We start from the raw sequence: 18533 nt of genomic DNA, 5'->3' as shown, positions 1-18533 counted from the left end.
CCACCAAGCATTACGCCTCCCCAAATGAGAACTTCACCTCCAAACCGGTGCCTTTCGGTGATGTTGAAGGGGTGATTAAATGTTCCCCTCTCTATCCAGATGTATAAATGTCCGGAATCACTAGTGAGACTAAATCAGCTCTCATCTGTAAAGAGCACTCGATCCCATTGCTGAGCTGTACCTTCTTCTCCCAACTCAATCTTTACCATCTTATGTTTATGGGGCCATAACTTCAAATGAACAACTACCTAAGAAAAGCAGAAGCTCAGAAAGAAATAGACTATGAAACTATTTACAAAATATTATAAATATAACTTTATTGAAATAGAGATCGCTTATTTAAAGATGTTCATATTTTCCATGTCATTACAAACCTATTCACATGTCACAGTAAAATTGTTCATAAAAACTAACTGACACTATATCCAAAGTTCCATATAGGGCTACACTTAACCTACAGTAGTCCATAGTGTAATAGTTCTTTACATAACTGCTATTCAATTCACATGCAAGCACTTGGAAGTCTTCATAGCATGTTGTGCTGTCATCGCAATTAATTGCAAACCATTGCAAGTTTTTATCTCCAGTTCTATTTCTTGCCAAGTTTTTCCCTTTCAGCTGATCCTTTCAGTGTGACATCTGTTGTAAGTAAAATAATTATAATTAGTATATAAATATGTAAAAATAATAGCATTAACACTACATTACCTGTAAACAATCTAAACCAGTGCTCGAATGTTGGGGAAGTATGGGAGGATACTACAGCCGCAGCTGGTGGATCTTGAGTTAGGTGAAGGGCTAGTAGGAAAAAAACGGGAGTAATGTAAAATACGCTGAAAAACATTCTTATCTTTGTCTATCCAATGAGAAAATGGAGACAAACAAAACACACACACTAAAACATAAACAGCATTCACATTTATCTTAAAACATCACAAAAGGAATCTACACGGGTAACAATAAAAACTCAGTTCGACTCCCCAAATGCAAGTGCAGTAGCTTTCTTTCTCTGCCTGCAGCTCTTTGTCTCGTAATGGTAAAGCTTGCAGCCCAAGCAGTGCTGTCTTGGCAGCAAGAGCTTTTTGCTTGAGTGCCCAATACTTTGTACGGACATTTCTAGGTAGCGTATGGAATTGAGATCTCCTTGCTCACCATGACATCATGAGCTAATGACGTTCGCACAATGAAAAACGAACAGCAGAACACATATAACCATAATTTGTCTGCGATATTCATGGACATCCGCAGGATTTTTTCCAGGGAGGGGCAAGGAAGGTACTTTTTTTTCCAGGGGCAAACAAGGCACATTTTCTCCAAAAATAGAGTTGTTCCCTAAAAAAACATTGCTTAAATTTATGGTATTCATGCAATAATTAACTCATATTATTGTGGCTAAAATGAAATTATATGTGTGAAATACATAATTTTTGGTTGACTTTAATTTTCCGGGGGGGGGGGGGGGGCACGGCCCCCCCTTCCGGATGCCCATGGTGATATTGGGTCCTAAAATATTGTATCGTGAAGTGAAAGATGCAGTGAACATAGTCATCATCTCTGTAGTAGATGTAATTTAGTCTATCTTAACAATGGTTTGATATATGAAAATTAAATAGAAGATTGTGGGGTGCAGCTACCAGGGTCGATATCTTACATGATTATTAACTTGTGTCGCAATAGCCTGTGAGGGCCAGGGTCCACACACTGACTGCCGTCCTCACTTCCACCTGCCAAGGTGTGAGATAATCCAACCAGTTACAGGGTGATGTGTGGTCAGCACAACAAACCCCCAGTCATCGTTGTCAAAAGCGACGGATTTAATATGCTTAATAGAATACTTTTTTTTAAAAAATAATGACAAATATGTTTACATCATTACAACGGGAAAATGTTCCGATTTTTGATTCCCGCTACATGTCTTGTGGTTAGGTTGGTAACACTGTTCTTACAAGTTCTTTTATCAATGATTATTGCAACTTAGTTCAGATGGATCGTTCCACAAAGGAATTACAAGTTTTGATAGTGACAACTCATTACAAGAATGGCGAGTGTTATGCAGATACTATTAGGAAGCTTTGTCCAATCCTTGGAAGTGAAAGTGCACCTAGTGAGAGTACAGTTCGTAAATTGATCAAGAAATTTGAGGAAACAGGTTCGACAGCAGACATTAAAACACCACGCTCTAGATCTAGCCGGAGGACATATGCCAGATGTCATCTTTCATTCTCAAATCGGAACGTTTACCCGTTCTAATGATGTTTGCCAATTTGTAAACATACAGTATTTTCTTAAGCATATTAAATCCGTCGCTTTTATTGGGACACCCTATAGGTTTCCATGAGCGGATTACGCTACTCATTCGTAGCTTCGCAATTTCCTCATGGTGGTAGGTGACCACCGGTCCCATACACAGGCCAAAACCTCAGGAGAAAAGTTGTTATGCTTCCTCAGAACCTGCACGTGTCCCATGGCCAAAGCCCAAAGCATGATGCTTTAGACTGCACGGCCATGGTACGGGACACATGCATAATTATTGCCAGATTAATATTGATTGTATATGCTTGTGGGTGGGAGACACTGATGATTACAAGAGAGCGAAAGTGGTCACATGCAGTACTCTATAATACAGCTACCTTGTAATGCAGGCATATTGTTCTTCCTACTAGAGCTCTATGTTCCAAAAGCTGTTGCCGAGGGCGAGCACTGTGTAACAGACAAAAATGCACAAATATGTTTTGTTTATTACTAACACATGCGATAAGAAAAATTTTATAAAAACATTTTGTATATTAAAATGTGGTGAAGTGCCACTGCACCTACTTCACCTGAATAAAGAAAAAGATCATGAAAAATCTCACCCACCAACCTTCTGCATTGTCTCCATGTTGACCCACACAAGCATCATCCCTCCCCCAGCTAGGAATTTCTACTTCGAGCACTGATCTAAATGATTCATTTACCTCCATAATGCATATGTAACCATGTTTCTCATGAGTTTTATCTTTGTAATGCAAAATCCACATTAGAAACTTTCTATTTTATATACAAGGTGTCCGGGCTAGAGGTATACAAAAATAACTACTTACAATGCAAAAACTAATCCTTATATTGTCTCATAGTGAAGCTCAGTCGATAGACCATCAATCCAAGCTTTCATTAGTCCACTTGTACGACCAATGTGAAAGTTTTTTTTGTTACAAATTCCATATACTTTACCAGAGATTTATTTTAGTTGTTCTACATGATTTCTCCATTGCATTTACAGTTGTATAGATAAGAATTTTTCATAAGCAATATATTGAAAACAATCAAATACTTTCCAATAGAAACAAATTCATTACAATTGACCAACCGGTTCCGATAGACCAATCAGTTCCGATAGTGTGTCTAAAAACTCATATTGGCTATCGGAACCAATTGGAAAAATTTCCAGCTGGGTAGTGTTATTGAAGCACACATGCTCACGTTTCTGAATAAAACGTTTCCTGAATGTTGGATCAGAAGAGGGGGCCACCGAGATCCCCAGACTATGATACCATTAGACATTTTTACATGGAGGTTCATTAAAGATGTTGTGTACAAGAGGAAAGTTCACGATTTGGGTGATTTGAGACAGCATATTGTGGAAGCGGTTGCACTAATAACGCCTCAAATGCTGGTCAAAACTTGGCACGAGCTTGAGTATCGTTTGGATATCTGTTACTACAAATGGTGCCAACATCGAGGTGTACGAACATACATAACTCGCCTTTGGAGCAAGTGGTCCCAAGTTTGATTCTCAGTGGGTGCCCCAAAATTTTGGCATTGACCCAGCATCGTGATGACAATTGAAGCTACTTCAAGAAGTAAAGGGCTCCTGTCACGAAAGCCAGAAAAACAGTGGCAATGGGATCCAATGCGCTGACCACGTGCCACCCAATGAAAAGCCACTCTGGCAGGCCCTGGTCCTTCAAAGGCTGTTGCGCCACAGAGTTTAGTTAAGTTTAGCATATATAAAAACTGAGTTACTTTGTACAAAACCGGGACAAGAAAATAAACATTACCAATGCTAAATAATACGTGTGTATTTTTGTATAGCCCAGACATGCTGCATAGAACATTGTATTTCTGGTCTGGCATTTCTGTGAATGTCATTTTATGTTAATGGTTTCACAAATATAAAATTATAAAGTTCATTTTTGGTTTTAGATCAAGAGGGACAGTCACTTAATTTTAAAACCCCACAAGAAGCTGATTACTTAATTTAGGACCTCTTATGTTAATTTAGGCATCTTGGGTGATTAGTCACCCTCCCTTCACCTAACCTCCCATAATCAGAGTGTAGAATCGTTTACCTACTTTGTTTTTCGCTTTGCCTTTCTGTCTGATTTCACACCAACACTATTTGTCTTTCTGGCTGAATTCATGCTGATGCTATTTGCATTTCTGTCTGAATTCATGCTGGTGCTAATTGCCTTTCTGTCTGAATTCACACTGGCACTTTTTGCATTTCAAGCTGGTGCTATTTACCTTTTTGTCTGGAATTCACACTGACACTATTTGTCTGTCTGAATTCACACCAGCATTGTTAGTCCTTCTGTGTGAATTCATGTTGGTGCTATTTATATTTCTGTCTGAATTCACGCTGGCACTGTTTGCCTTTTTGTGTGAATTCATGCTGGCACTATTTACCATTCTGTCTGAATTCACATGCCGCTATTGGCCTTTCTGTCTAAATTCACACTAGCACTATATCTTCAGAAAGTTAGCATCTCATAACTACCTTTAATAATTAATTTTCAATACTTACGTCTTGGAGGTATTGGTGGGGGTGGAGTAGCATCCCCACTGACATTCATATAATCTGGAAGCTCTGTTGTGTCCGTGGGTGTTGCAGTTGAATTACTGGCAGCCGACTGAGGCCCTATGTTAACATACTCTCGATCGCAGTCTTTTGGGGATGTTCCTGGCCCATCCAATGGCAAATAGAAGTGTTCACTGCTTCTTGGATCCTTTAGGGATTCAGTATTGCATTTCACTGAAGCTGGAGCTAAAAAAGGAACAATATAATTATTATAACAGAAGAATTTGAATTTAAATTTTTGGATGCGTCAGCACTTAAAAAGGCTATTTTGCACCCGTCACGTTATACGGGGTCCACCCCCTTAGCATAACTAAAATAACTGCAATATTAAAACATTCTGACTTTGTTTAAAAGCTGAGGCTCTAAAGGGGCACTTTATAAAAGACTAACTACATCAAGGTGCATTTAATAATTTTACAAATCATACATAGAAATGATGTACAGCTTATTTGTACAAAACTTACATGTTTCTGGTGTGACATAATATGTTTCCTCGGAATTTTCAAGAGGCAGACCTGGACGTGGAACTGGCCATGGTGGGCGAGTCTGAAAAGCAAAAAGTAGACAAATTCACAATCTAAAAAGTACAACTTTCCTGTACAACCTAAAAATCCAGGATTTTGAATCTTTATAGTTATGACACTCCTACAGAGTATTTCCATTGCTAACTTCAAACTTAACGTCCACATAACCTGCCTACAAGTTTCTTGTGAACACTTCAATACATGTAAAATATCAGCACCATGCCATGTAAACGTTAGTGGCAATCTGCTGTTGTGTTGGTTCCAGGGTGCAAAATCCTGGGGGGAAGGGGGGGATTTCCCCCACCAACAATCTAGGCCTCAAAAATCCCCCTCACCAAAAATTTCTGGGGGGAGAGTTTTTGTTACAACAAAAGATAAGCAATTACTTTTAATATCAAATATACTGTACTAAGAATAATATGGAAAACCTACACAAATTAGTGTAGTTGTGAGTGTTCAATGCTTTTTCTCTCTCAAGACATCATTAACAAATACACATCAATACACACAATAAAAGTAAAACAAGAATGCAAAACAATAATAATTATGAAATGTAATGGATTTATATTAACATAAAGCAAAAACTAAATAAAAACTTCATAATTTATTAACATCTTTAACCAGTTAGTAAAGGAAGTAGTTTGACACTCTATATCATCTGATATGCTATATATAAAACTAACAATTTTTTGTGTAATTATTAATAATAATAATATATTTTTAATTTAGTAATTTCTTTGTACTTTTAATAACATTATAAATATGTATATCATATATGAGGGGGAGGGGGAGGAGATTTGTAGATTAATATATTTCTCTCCCCCACCAGTATAAAATGATTTCGCACCCTGGTTGGTCAGTTGCAGAATGGTGTCCCTCTTAACCCACAAGGCTTCATACTTTTCAGCAGGGAAATCTCTGATGACTGCTCCACTGATGGCCATGAATGATTTTTTTCAATGGTTTATGTTACATAGCTAAGAAATTGTATACTATATGCTTTCAATTCCCTTTGAGGGGATAAAACATCCCGGCAGGGATAATAATAATTTTCTTTTGCAGGGAATAATTTCTTGTGGGGGGAAATCCCTGGCATTCCCCCACCCTGTTAATTTGATGTGTACAGAAGGTCGATCCGCATATATGTGTCCGATTTTGGACTAGCACTTACCTTACGAAAATCCATGGGACCACCATCGGTTGGCCTCAGTGTGATCACCGTGTGTCTTGGCAATAGCCCTGCACCTTAACTTCCATTGTAGGAGGTTACGATGAAGTACAGGAAGTGGAATCTTCTGCCATTCCTCCTGACAGGTTTTCCACAGACCCCAGAGAGTGGTGACACGACGAGAGGAAAGTGCCCGTTTCAGTAGACCAAACCCACAGAAATCCATGGGACTCGCATCTGGTGACTTCACCAGTATATCGTGAAATGGAATAGCCCGAATGTCGGTCGCCATCTGTGGCAGAAAAGTTCTGGGTAGAACAAGATGTATGTGATGAGACCTTACACTGATAGGACTCACTGAGGTAATGTTCACGGCTTTTAAAGACCTTCCGGAGGTTTAATTTCTCATGCAGGGTGCGGTTCACAGTTGACTGGGCTACGTGGAATCATGTGGCCATCACACGTTGCGTCGGGGGTTTTCCTTTAGTTCCATTCGAGGCAACTTCAGAGACACGGTTTGCATCACTGCAGTGCACGCTCACTTCCTCATCCCCCTGGTCGGCGACTGAATAGCTGGCACCTTGGGGTTTCTATGCCACTTAATTACGTTCTTGATGGTCGTCGAACCCAAGGTGCATCCACGTTCTTTGCACTGTTTCTGAATTTTTGACAAAGAATATTTGGCGTGGAAAAGTGCAACTATGTAGATCTCCCAAAAACAGTTTACTTTAGGAGCCATGATACACACAACACACACTCGCTATAGTGCCACGATACTACAGGCTCTAACCATCCTCCCATGCTTTTAACTGCTTGTATCGGTCGATTCTGTGCACAGGGGTGACGGTTCAAAATCGGACACATATAGGCAGATCGACCTTCTGTATATGCATAACAAAAAAAAATAAAGATCTCATTACTGACACCAAGGAACAGTAGACAACACTATGGATGATCAAGCATCAACAACAGGTGCATATATTCTAGGCCAGCTAGGCTATCGCCGAAACCCAGATTAAATACAGAAAATAATCTACTAGCAAATGTGACTGATGCTTCACTCTCAAATAACGACCGTGGGAGAAAATGATAGTACATAGGAATGGGCTCTTTCCTTTAAAGCTACCACCAGGCGTCATCGATTCAATTCTTCCCCGACAGCACCTGGAGGCGATCGCTGACATATTTGTAGTAGCTTCCAAACCCGAGCGTGGACAGGGAAGTCTTCATTTTATAACGAAGGTAAAACCTTACTGCGATGCCAATTCGCTAACCAGCATGCAATTTTTCCCAGGTAAGGGAAATTTTGAAACAAAACTACTTTTGCAGGAATGGGAAAAGAGTGGCTGGCATGTGATAAGGAATTTGTCCTCTAGGCCAAAACAACACTGTCCCATCGAACACATGCAGAAGTCGCAGGCCGGTGACCTTCAACCAACCACGCTTTATGATGTTTTCAATCCCTCTGCTCCTTTATGACTGGATGGGGTAGACTGACTGGCCGGAGATGACAAAGGGCATTTTGCAAGTGGAAATCTCGTTGAAGGAAGTTTAAGAAAATTAGGTTTCTTACTGTGTGGATTTTCTTAAGTGTATTGAGTGAGTGAATGATGTATATATGTTTTGAATGATCTGTGCTGCATCATGTAGTGAACGAAAATGAGTGACTATTGACGAAACAATTTACTTGGCTTTTGAATGAGGATAAGCTTCAAATCGTGAAGATATGCAGGCCTCTGGCATCACAAAGAAAAGAAGAATGGATTTGATTTGTTATTTTGCGTTGCTTTTCTGCCACTTTAGCTAAGCGCAATGATGAGGATGAGTGACAATACGATGAAATTCATGAAGGGACGTTCACAAAGAATACCCATGTCCATGCCTGGATTTGAACCCAGGACCCCTGGCATCATAGTGCACTGTGCTAATAACCATTTTACAATTTTCAAGTATGGGAAATTAGTGTCAGCAGTGGATTCAGTATTGCTTCAAAGCCCTAACAAATGTCTTTATTACATTTATGAATCTTTACCAACTATATAAGCACTACCCCATGGTTAAAAAATACAGAATGTATTATTTGAAACTGAAATTGACGTAAAAAGTTATTTTAGGTTTAACTGACCTTCTCGCATACATTTGGTAGTAATAATTCATCTGTTTTCCAATACATTCCAGTCAATCCCAACACTGTGATTAGAAGTCAGGTTTCCTGATAGAGGTCTGTCTGAATGCTGCAGTTAAAAGTACACAGTGGCAGCATACAATACTCAAATGTTTGGTTTCCTGCCTTGCGTTTCCTAGGTGACTGTAGTTTTGTGTTATAAACAATGCATGATACAAGCTGACTCACAATTAAAGAATGTCTCATTATTAGTGTATGGGTGCAAGAAAAGAGACAAAACTGGTGAAATGTATTTCACTCTTTGGTGTATCGAGTTCGGTTCAATAGTTTCTGCATTGATTACGACATTTCACAATAATAATAATATACCAATATCCGCTCATGACAGATAATAGTACTCCTTGCTCCCTGCAACTGAACAAATCTTGAATTTTTAGACAACATGCAAAAGGTACTTTATGGACATGCATAATAATACAGTGATAGAGTTAGTTGGTAGGCCATCCGACTGTTTCATGAGAGACTGGTTGGATTTGAATGTCATGATCTGGGGTGGGAATTTTTTTGACAATGTTACACACAAATGCAGCTCTGCGGTTCTCCCTATTTCTGGTACATGAGGGGAACTTGGTAAAATGATAAAATGATGTTGTACTGAGCATATCAACTTAACTATGACAGAACTCAAGAATGTGTGGTGCCCTCCCTTCTCCCTCCCCCTCACCACCATGTGCCTCAAAGCCACAGTGCAAAGCTTTGCCTTTTGCCTTTACTTATCGTAAAGCAAATCTAATTCAATCAATCAACCAATACAGAATCTTTTATTTTTCTATTATTATTTATAAGCTTAAACAGCACACGTTGCAACAAATAACACTGTGAGTAGCACAAACTCCTTGACTGTATCTTCAGACTCAACAAAATTTGAATCTGAATTGTTGTTTTAAGTCAGCTTTATGCATAGATAGGCAAATCGGGACTGGATCTTCAGTTTAAAGTGGGATTCGAACCACTGTCCAATGTGCCTCCACCAGGTAAAAAATCCAGGACCCCTTGATTACAAGATGATGATCAGGGAGGCCCTCAGACTCAATAGAGTTACAAGAAGCAACTAGTAAGTCAAATTACATCTTTCGATGATCTAGCACCTATAACATCACATGCTTTCATATGATATCAACAGAACATTATATGATTGCATGAAAGAGTTTAGGTAACTGGTTGCAACTCCACTGAGTCTGTAGATCCAAACAAAACAAAAAAAAAAATTGCAAAACATAAATACGAGGGGAGAGTGAAAAGTTTTGAGCCTCACAGGGAAGGGGTGTTTGAGCTACAGTTACTCATTATGATTTCTCTACATAATGACAAAATCTCTATAATCACCCCCCAGAACAATGCACTTATGCATTCTGTGTTAAAATTTGTTTACATTCATCTGGTGAGTCTCACACCACTAAATGACCGTCTTCATCTGTGTGGAAGTGACGTCCTCGAAGTGAATTCTTCATAGCAGGGGAAAGATGAAAAGCTGATGGGTGCAGGTCGGGGAAATAAGGTGGATGGGGAAGTGCAATGAAGCCACACTTGACCAAAGCAGCCTGTGCAAGTGAGGCCTTTCAGACACAGGTACCGAATCATGGCCCTCTCGGCCACTCTCTTCTCTGACACTTCATTTATTTTCAACCTGACAAAAAAATATAAGAAAACATGTGAATTTCATAAAAGTTCCCACAGAGTGTCCTAAAACTCAAACCTTACATCCTCCAAAAGTTTAACTACCTAGCATCACTGCTTCCATGTGAGGCTCAAAACTTTTCACTCTCACCTCGCCCCTCGTATTTGTTCATGGTGGATGCGGTAAACGTGGTTTAACTAATACGTACATGAAGTCTCGTGTTTCTATGTTACACAATTGTGCAACGCGGAAACACAAAACTTCACGTACATATAAATGTTTGTGTTTTATTCTAGAATGTTTTGTGAAGAAGAAACAAAAATGCATTTTGCAGCACAAGTTCTGGACATACCTCAATTGGGATTGATGCAGATGACTCCATGGGTTTCTCTGCTGGTGCTACAATATGTGGTGGTACGAATTTCAACTGGTTTACTGGCCTCGGTGCTGGAGGCACTTCATATGTCCTGATCCCTCTCTCTGCATTTAAGTCAATTGCCGAGGCATTTGGCACTTGGTAAGTCTCCCTCAGGAATGGTGAATTCTGTAATACAAAAAGGAATAATAAGAGGAATATCCTCACTTTTTTTAGTTTATTTACTTTTGATAACTAGGCATAGAACTCAGTACAAGACAAATCCTTCAAATCAGTCTTTACAAGATTTAAAGCTTTCAGTACCTCAATTTTAAGAGGCCATATCATGGGCAGCGGAAAAAAAGACCTTCATTCAGAACACTTTTACTCGAAAACTATTTGAGGCATTTGAATGAGCTTTGTGGTGAATTGATCAGAAAGGATGAATCTTAACAGTGATTATTGAATTTTTTTATCACTTCCATATTTTAATAGATATTAGCTGTCAAACATCTCAGTTTTTGGATCGGCGTATAGAGCCCGATTCTAAGTTACTGTAAAAATTTAACCTTGCAAGCCTTTCTTGCATCCTTCCTGAGTAAACTGATTTTTTTATTTTTCAAATTGAGAGGCCCATTGTGACAATACGCCATTGCAAACATTGATATGCATTTTCAAACACCTTTGAGAATGGCTTTATTCGAGCCATAGCGGGGCTGGCCATCGGCTGGCGGGGTTATGTTCAAGTCCTACAAGTTCAGCCGTCTGCCGATAGATGACTCTGACCAGGTTTTACTACTGTGGGCGTGGCTTGGATTACTTCTTCTTCTACCCTTAGCATCGTCTTTTCCCTTGGGGGCGGCTTTTGACCGTGCTCCGACCATTTCGGAAAATCCAAAGTTGATTTCCTTCACCCGGCTGTTTTTTCATTGTGTTTCATTTGTCTTATTTCTATTTTCCAAAAGAATAAATACATTAATACAGAGACTGTCCCAATTGAATCTTACATAAATTATAGCAAAATTAAATTTGTAAGTCAATTACATGCTCAAATAGGGTAATCGGGACTGGGGCTACAGGATAAAGTGGGATCCAGACCACTGTGTAGTTCTACCGGGGATCGAACCTGAGACCCCTTGAATACAAGGCGAGATAATTACTACTAATTTCATCGAGGAAACTCAAGGACTTATTTGGGGAGGGGTCCGGACCCCTCCCTAAGAAAGACTTACCAAGTGCAAAAATTAAATAATGAAAATATATTTGTGTAGCATTTATTACATAATCGATGGTTATAATTTCCTTTGAACTTATTGATTGATTTGTTGTTTCTAAGTCCACTTTTTGCACAGAAAGGCTAATCGGGACTGGACTTACAGCTTAAAGTGAGATTCGAACCACTACTTGCTTCCACCGGGTATCCAACCCGGGATTCCTTGATTACAAGGCAACGACGATACCACTGCACCATCGAGGAGGCCCACTCTTTGAACTTATTGGAAGAAAGATTGGAATTAGGAGGCTTAGAAGGACAGTACCAATTACCAAAGATTTATGCTTGCACGCTACTATTTATAACAATATGCATAAAATATTAATCAGGAACTTTACTTTTCGCTAACCGGATCTAACATTCTCTTTTATTCAATAAATATTCAATTCTTCATCAATTTGAAATGAATTTTTTTTGCCAGGGCACTTGGTTTTTATGCAAATTATGCCGATCTTAACTACAGGTAAGCTAGATAATGAATACGTGCTGTTATCCGATCTTTTTACCTATTTATGTGATAATAATATAATTTTAACTTAAACATCATATTATTATTCCTGACACAATTGGTTCGGTGTATTTCTAGATAAGTGCCTTGGGAGGCCCCCTATAGAAATTACAGCGAAAGGAAGTGAGACAGTCGGGTACTCTTTCAAACTCTAAATCTTGTTCTTGTCCCAAGTTATGTAAACGCTCTCTCGTTTTCGTCTCGATCTCTGAATATAATTTCAATTATAGTCACATTAACTTCAACGCATTTTAAAAATACAATTTGTGTCTATACAAAGAACACGCTTGGGCAATACATTCACATTTAGAGAACACCGATCTATTTCATAAAGAGGTAAGACAACTATGCTGAAGGTAGATTTTTAAATTTTAAATATAATTCACTGCACATTCAATTATACTATATGTAATGTTATGTTATAATAATGGAACCTACATCTTGCAAATTTTTCAATTCTAGTTTCATTAATATTTTACTTTCGATATTATGTGAATACATTAATCATGATGGAGGGAGAAAACACACCGGAACGACAAGTGACCGGCGACACATGTCGCTTGAGAATTTCACCAATCGAGCGTAGGCATGTGCGGCCTGTCATGCCGCTACGGTGTGAAACGTTGCTGCTGATTGGCTCGTTCCCAAGCGACATATGTTGCTTGTCGCTTCGGTGTGAGTTCTCCCTAAGAGGGCGAGTGACAATGAATTCAATTACATCTTCATAGCTTGTTCATGACTGAAAGAAGCTACTCGTGTCGCAAGTCGCTCGGACTGGGACTTTCTCTCAATATCGTGTATCATGTCAACTCGGTTTGTTGTTCGTGCATGTTTTGCTTTAAACTGAATAGGCTCTTGTTGCTTGATGTGAATGTTCTGTGTCGCTTGGGAACGAGCCAGTCAACAGCAATGTTTCTCAATGTAGCTGCAGACCAAAGTGACAAGCGACACATACCTCTAGAGAACAATCCAATCAACAGCAACGTCTCACACAAGCCTGCGTTCAATTGGTGAAATCCTCAAGCGACACAGATATTTCACACCGTCTAAAGCAAAATATTCACTGTGCATGCGCGAACAACACGCCAGGGCGACACGATGGACGGTATGAAAAAGAACTCAGTCCTAGGGACACACAAGCAACAGACAACACAAGCTGAATGGTTGATTGCGTTTATTACTGAGAGCCAGTTACCAAGAGACACGTGTCGCTTGTCGCGTGTTGCTTCGATATGAAGTATCCCTAAAAGTAAGCAGCTTTTGATTTTATATTTTTTTCTTTCTTTCTCTTTCTTTTTTTGTAAACATGGTCAAGTGGAAGAAAAGGCTCCACAGCCTTAACTTCGCCATGTAAAAGAAGACGAAATAAATAAATATAAATAAATTGTTTGAAAAGTAATAATAATTCAAAGGAATTTTAATGGTACACCTCTATGGTATGGCTTATTGATCGGGCAAGAAATTTTATGTTAATTGTGCAGTACTTCCACATTTATGGTAAACACCAACAAATACTGCTGTTTCACTACATCTAACACGGATGATCTTTCATCTTCCTCGCCGTTACCTCATTTCTGCAGGTTTCATTTTTTTTATTAGTATTTCATACTCTGGGTCTCGACTACTTCAAACATACCTGAACGTTATTTATCTACTTCATTATTTACAGATTATCGTAATCGAAATTACAATCATAAAGATGAATCGTTAGTGTCAACTGTGAACCTGTGCGCCGTCATTTCACATATTCAGGCGAATTCCGTTTTCCGAGGTTCAAGAGTTGAAACAAGACGCCAGCCCCATAGATCAGTCCCTGGGCAGGATTGTGGTTTGGTGCCTCCCTTTGCCCCGCACTACTAAGCACCGACATGTTATGCGTGCCTTTCGATACTTTCTTCTTATGCAATGGTTTATGATATTTACATATTACAAATTGTGAAATAATGAAACAATTAAAACTCAGTAAATAAAACAACAACAACAAAAATATACTAGACCTTGGTGGCGTCCCTTCATCATCATCGCGATTAGCCAAAGTTGGCTAAAAATGACGCTAAATAACAGAAATTGAATAAAATATATAAATAATACCTGTTAAATTTGAAGATCAGTAAAGCCGGCGAATGGCAAAACTGTCATAAAACTAACAACAATAACAGCGGCGCATCGTAGCGACCATTTTATTTTCGGAAAGGGTTTTCATTCCTAGAAACTCCTCTATCCCTCTCCAGTAGTCGGGGCATCAACCCATCTCATGGTAGGTGTAAAGAAAATCCACCCACTGTTTATAAGTTAGACTGTAAATATTTATTTCCCACCAGAATACTTCCGATCGGCAGGAAATTTGAACACCAGACCTTGAATATAGTAGTTACTGTTTTTAATATACGAAGATAAAAAGATACTGGTTCGTCTAGAGAACAATCCAATCAATGTTCGTCTAATATTACTAAGGTAGCCAGGCTAGGACTTAGGGCAGTGCAAGCAATCCTCAACATTATATTCTTGGTATCCTGAGATCCAGGACAACCCGATTAAACAAACACTTCAACTACCCCAACTTACGAGGAATTTATACTCAAGCTCTCAGCCTCGAACCCCTGTCCTTTAGTAATTTCAACGTTCTGAAAATACACAGTTTCATTTCATGCAATGTGCAATGAGAAATGGCATTCCTTTAAATTAACAGTTCCTGTCACAACGTTTCACACAGCTATAGGATAACATGTCACACAAACCTGCGTTCAATCAAGCGACACGGATATTTCACGCCGTCTAAAGCAAAATATTCACTGTGCATGCTCGTACAACAGGCCAGGGCGACACGATGGACGGTATGAAAAAGAACTCAGTCCTAGGGACACACAAGCAACAGACAACACAAGCTGAATGGTTGATTGCGTTTATTACTGAGAGCCAGTTACCAAGAGACACGTGTCGCTTGTCGCATGTTGCTTCGATATCAAATATCCCTAAAAGTAAGCAGCTTTTGAAGCACAGTATGAATAGTTAGTAGGTAAACAGCAGTGACAAAACATATGATTGATTGATTGATTGATAGATAGATAGATAGAAAAAATTGCCTATAAATCCGCACCCTAATCATAACTTATTAAACATATCAAAACATATTTTTCATTCATCAATTTTTTACGCTTACAATAACCTCTAATTATTACTAAATCAATTATTGTATTTTCCATCTAATATCTTATTATATTTAGCTCTTGCCAGTAGACACTTTATCTTCTTATGTACATATTTTTTTTGGCCTCCATCTCATCAGACTTATCATTCATTAATTTCCTCAATTATCTCATCCAACTCGTTTGTATTTCCACCCTTCTACATAAGAGTTGTAGCTTTCCTGGCGAGGTCAATCGACGTTAGCTTCCATCGTATACATTGATCTCATCTTCAGGAATGAGATGATGTTGCTATGTATGTGCTCAAAACGTTGGAAGATAACGCCGATTTAATCTGGCTGGTACACCTGTTCGAATCCTTCTACATGCTAAATTGAAACAACAATCTTTCGTAATCATTAAACAGGATGGAATAAATAGCGGGGAGGCTTTTGTAATAGTCTATTAATAATTTGAATTACATCTCCATTAAAAACTGAGCATCCTCGATGGTGCAGTGGTAGCGTCGTCGCCTTGTAATCAAGGGATCCCGGGTTCCATGCCTGGCCCAGTCCCGATTAGCCTTACTGTGCATAAAGTGGACTTAAAACACCAAATCAATAAATCATTAAGAATTCATTTTAAAATTTTATAATGAATTTCGGGTGAGAGATTCAATATACTAACCTCCATTATTAATTCAATGCCTAGAGAATTATAAAAAATGGGGGGGGGGGGGGTTGTATTTACATACACGAACGCTCGGGAGCCAATATAAGTTTACAACCTGCAAATCGGGTTTTCTCTACCGATACAATATCTCCAATGTTGTTTGTGTTGCACCTGATTCAAAATTGGTCATAATTTATTTCGGAAATGATTTTTGGGAGGATAAAGACAGTCGATAGGAGAGCTTGACTGCCGTTCGATTCCCGGAGGAGAGGGTGAGGAAAGTGTGCTCTCCCACTGCATGTGGTGCATCTACGTACAAGGGACTCTACTATATAACTACGTGGGAGCATAGAGACGATTTGCATCGCCTCTATAAATAAGCGAGACTGTGAATATGTAAAGAGCCACCACCACCCACCCACCAATATGCCTTCAAAACACATTGCATAATGCAGGTGGGTGGCTTTACCAATTTCTTTCAAATACAAGTAGTTAATTATAGTAACAAAACATATTTTTATATATAATTGGATTTTTCAAAATTACAATAAAATAACAAAGCAACCCATTTTGTTGTAATTCTATAAAGGATAAGTTAACATAGGCCAGAATCGGTAAACTTCCCGTTCGGACAAATGTCGCAGTTGAAGTAGCAGTCTAAACAGGTTAAAAAACTGCTTACTGACACGTAATCTGACTTAAATTTGGCATAAAGCAGTCTATTTTTTAGTTTGAAAGACCTTGTGACATTTGTCGAGCCGGGATGAAGTTCTTCATAACTAATGGGATAAAGAAAAAGGAAAATTTAATTCGTAACACTACTAACGGACTTATTACGCCATTCGCATGATGTAATTAATAAACACAATAATTCTAATTACATGATTATTAAAAAGCAAACATTTCTTTGTAAATAATAATGTAAAATGCCTGTTTTTGACCAATCCCTCCCCTGTTGTAGGTTTGTTATCCATGAAATATCAATCTGGAATTTATTGTTTCACAGGTACCTGTCATAGAGTAATCTTTACGCTGTAAATATCAATTTTTTTAGCTCCCCGATCGGAGACATCTGGGCTCAAAATTTTGAAAAAGGGAATCAAGAAACGATCAAAGAGCTATAACAGTAATTCAGCCGAAATACTCTGATATTACATAACTTCCCTAACAAAAATATCCTAAACTTTGAATTTTGGTCACAATCAATATGTTGAAAAAATACACGAAACATACAATGTAGCTTGAAATGTACTGAAAACAATGTTTTTTACCCAAGCTATCATTTTTCATAGATGAGTTATCATAATTACCGCAAGTGTCTACAAAGGCTAAAAATGCCGCAAATCATAAGTCAAACAGGGCCGCAATTTTTAAACGAAGTCATGTAAAGGAAAATACTACCCTTGCATAGGGGTTACAACAACAAAAATATAGGCTATATAAATAGAAAAAGTTGACCATTTTCTCAATTATTATCTTTTTGGCCCACATGGTATTAAATGGCCATATTTTGCTTTAGACCTAATCCTATTAATTAAAATATGCAAGTTTGATTAAATTAGCGCATATATTGCGTATCAGTGAAAGTTTTATAAAAATAGATCAAATACATTCACAGAGTCGGTTTTATGCAAGGATAATGTTGGAAAATTTTCCGCTTGAAATCATTCACACTGAGAATCGAAACCTGGGTTTACTACGTGGCAGTCCGATGTCATATTTTCTCTGCTATTCTCATATATCAGTATTTACTCAGTTCCATATTTTTTAACATTCACATTCAGAACATAAACATCCATGTCTTACTCGGAATTCGAACCCAGGACCCCTGCTGTCGTAGCGCGCTGTGCTAACTACCTCGCCCCAGAGGTCAAATAGTAGACTACTGGGACTCCTTATTCGTTGAAGAGAAGCTTCCACAATTATGTATGTTACAAGCCACATATTGTTGCTGCAGGACTCTATATTATCGTCTGGAATTTTGACACGAAATGGTAAGATCAGCTTTTGACAATGAAGATGCCAATCGACCCGAACAGCAAAACCTAGGACATGTCTGAGAAAAGAAATGACAAGGGTTTTACGACCTGTCAATCACTAACTGCCCGTGTACCGGAGGAGGCGTGTTCTTGAGGGCCTCGCGAAGCGGGCCTGGACAAAACATCTGGTGGTGTAAACGCTGTGCGCGCTCTATCGGCAGAAGGAAGGCGAAATCGGAAAAGGTCTTTCCATGATATACAGTCTTAAGGCTCAGCTGGAATTCAA

At 38.7% G+C, this 18533-nt stretch overlaps 1 protein-coding gene across 5 annotated transcripts in view; it reads right to left on the bottom strand.

The window, feature by feature from the left end:
- Positions 1 to 324: 324 nt before the first annotated feature.
- stumps (DBB domain-containing protein stumps) overlaps positions 325 to 18533 on the bottom strand; it is a 170142-nt gene continuing 151933 nt past the window's right edge. For all 5 annotated transcript variants that reach the window (XM_083142164.1, XM_083142165.1, XM_083142168.1 and 2 more), the window contains 4 exons: positions 10688 to 10879; positions 5305 to 5386; positions 4787 to 5026; positions 325 to 639 (listed from right to left, as the gene is read on the bottom strand). In XM_083142164.1, the coding sequence (XP_082998290.1) occupies positions 590 to 639; positions 4787 to 5026; positions 5305 to 5386; positions 10688 to 10879 (564 nt within the window). In that variant the 3' untranslated portion in view covers positions 325 to 589. The remainder of the gene's footprint in view (positions 640 to 4786; positions 5027 to 5304; positions 5387 to 10687; positions 10880 to 18533) is intronic.

This window comes from Lepisma saccharinum, chromosome 20, assembly GCF_977018435.1.
Source record: "Lepisma saccharinum chromosome 20, izLepSacc3.1, whole genome shotgun sequence".
NCBI classification, from domain to species: Eukaryota; Metazoa; Arthropoda; class Insecta; order Zygentoma; family Lepismatidae; genus Lepisma; species Lepisma saccharinum.
Note: the sequence above shows the minus strand (reverse complement) of the source record. Positions and strands in the feature narration are given on the sequence as shown.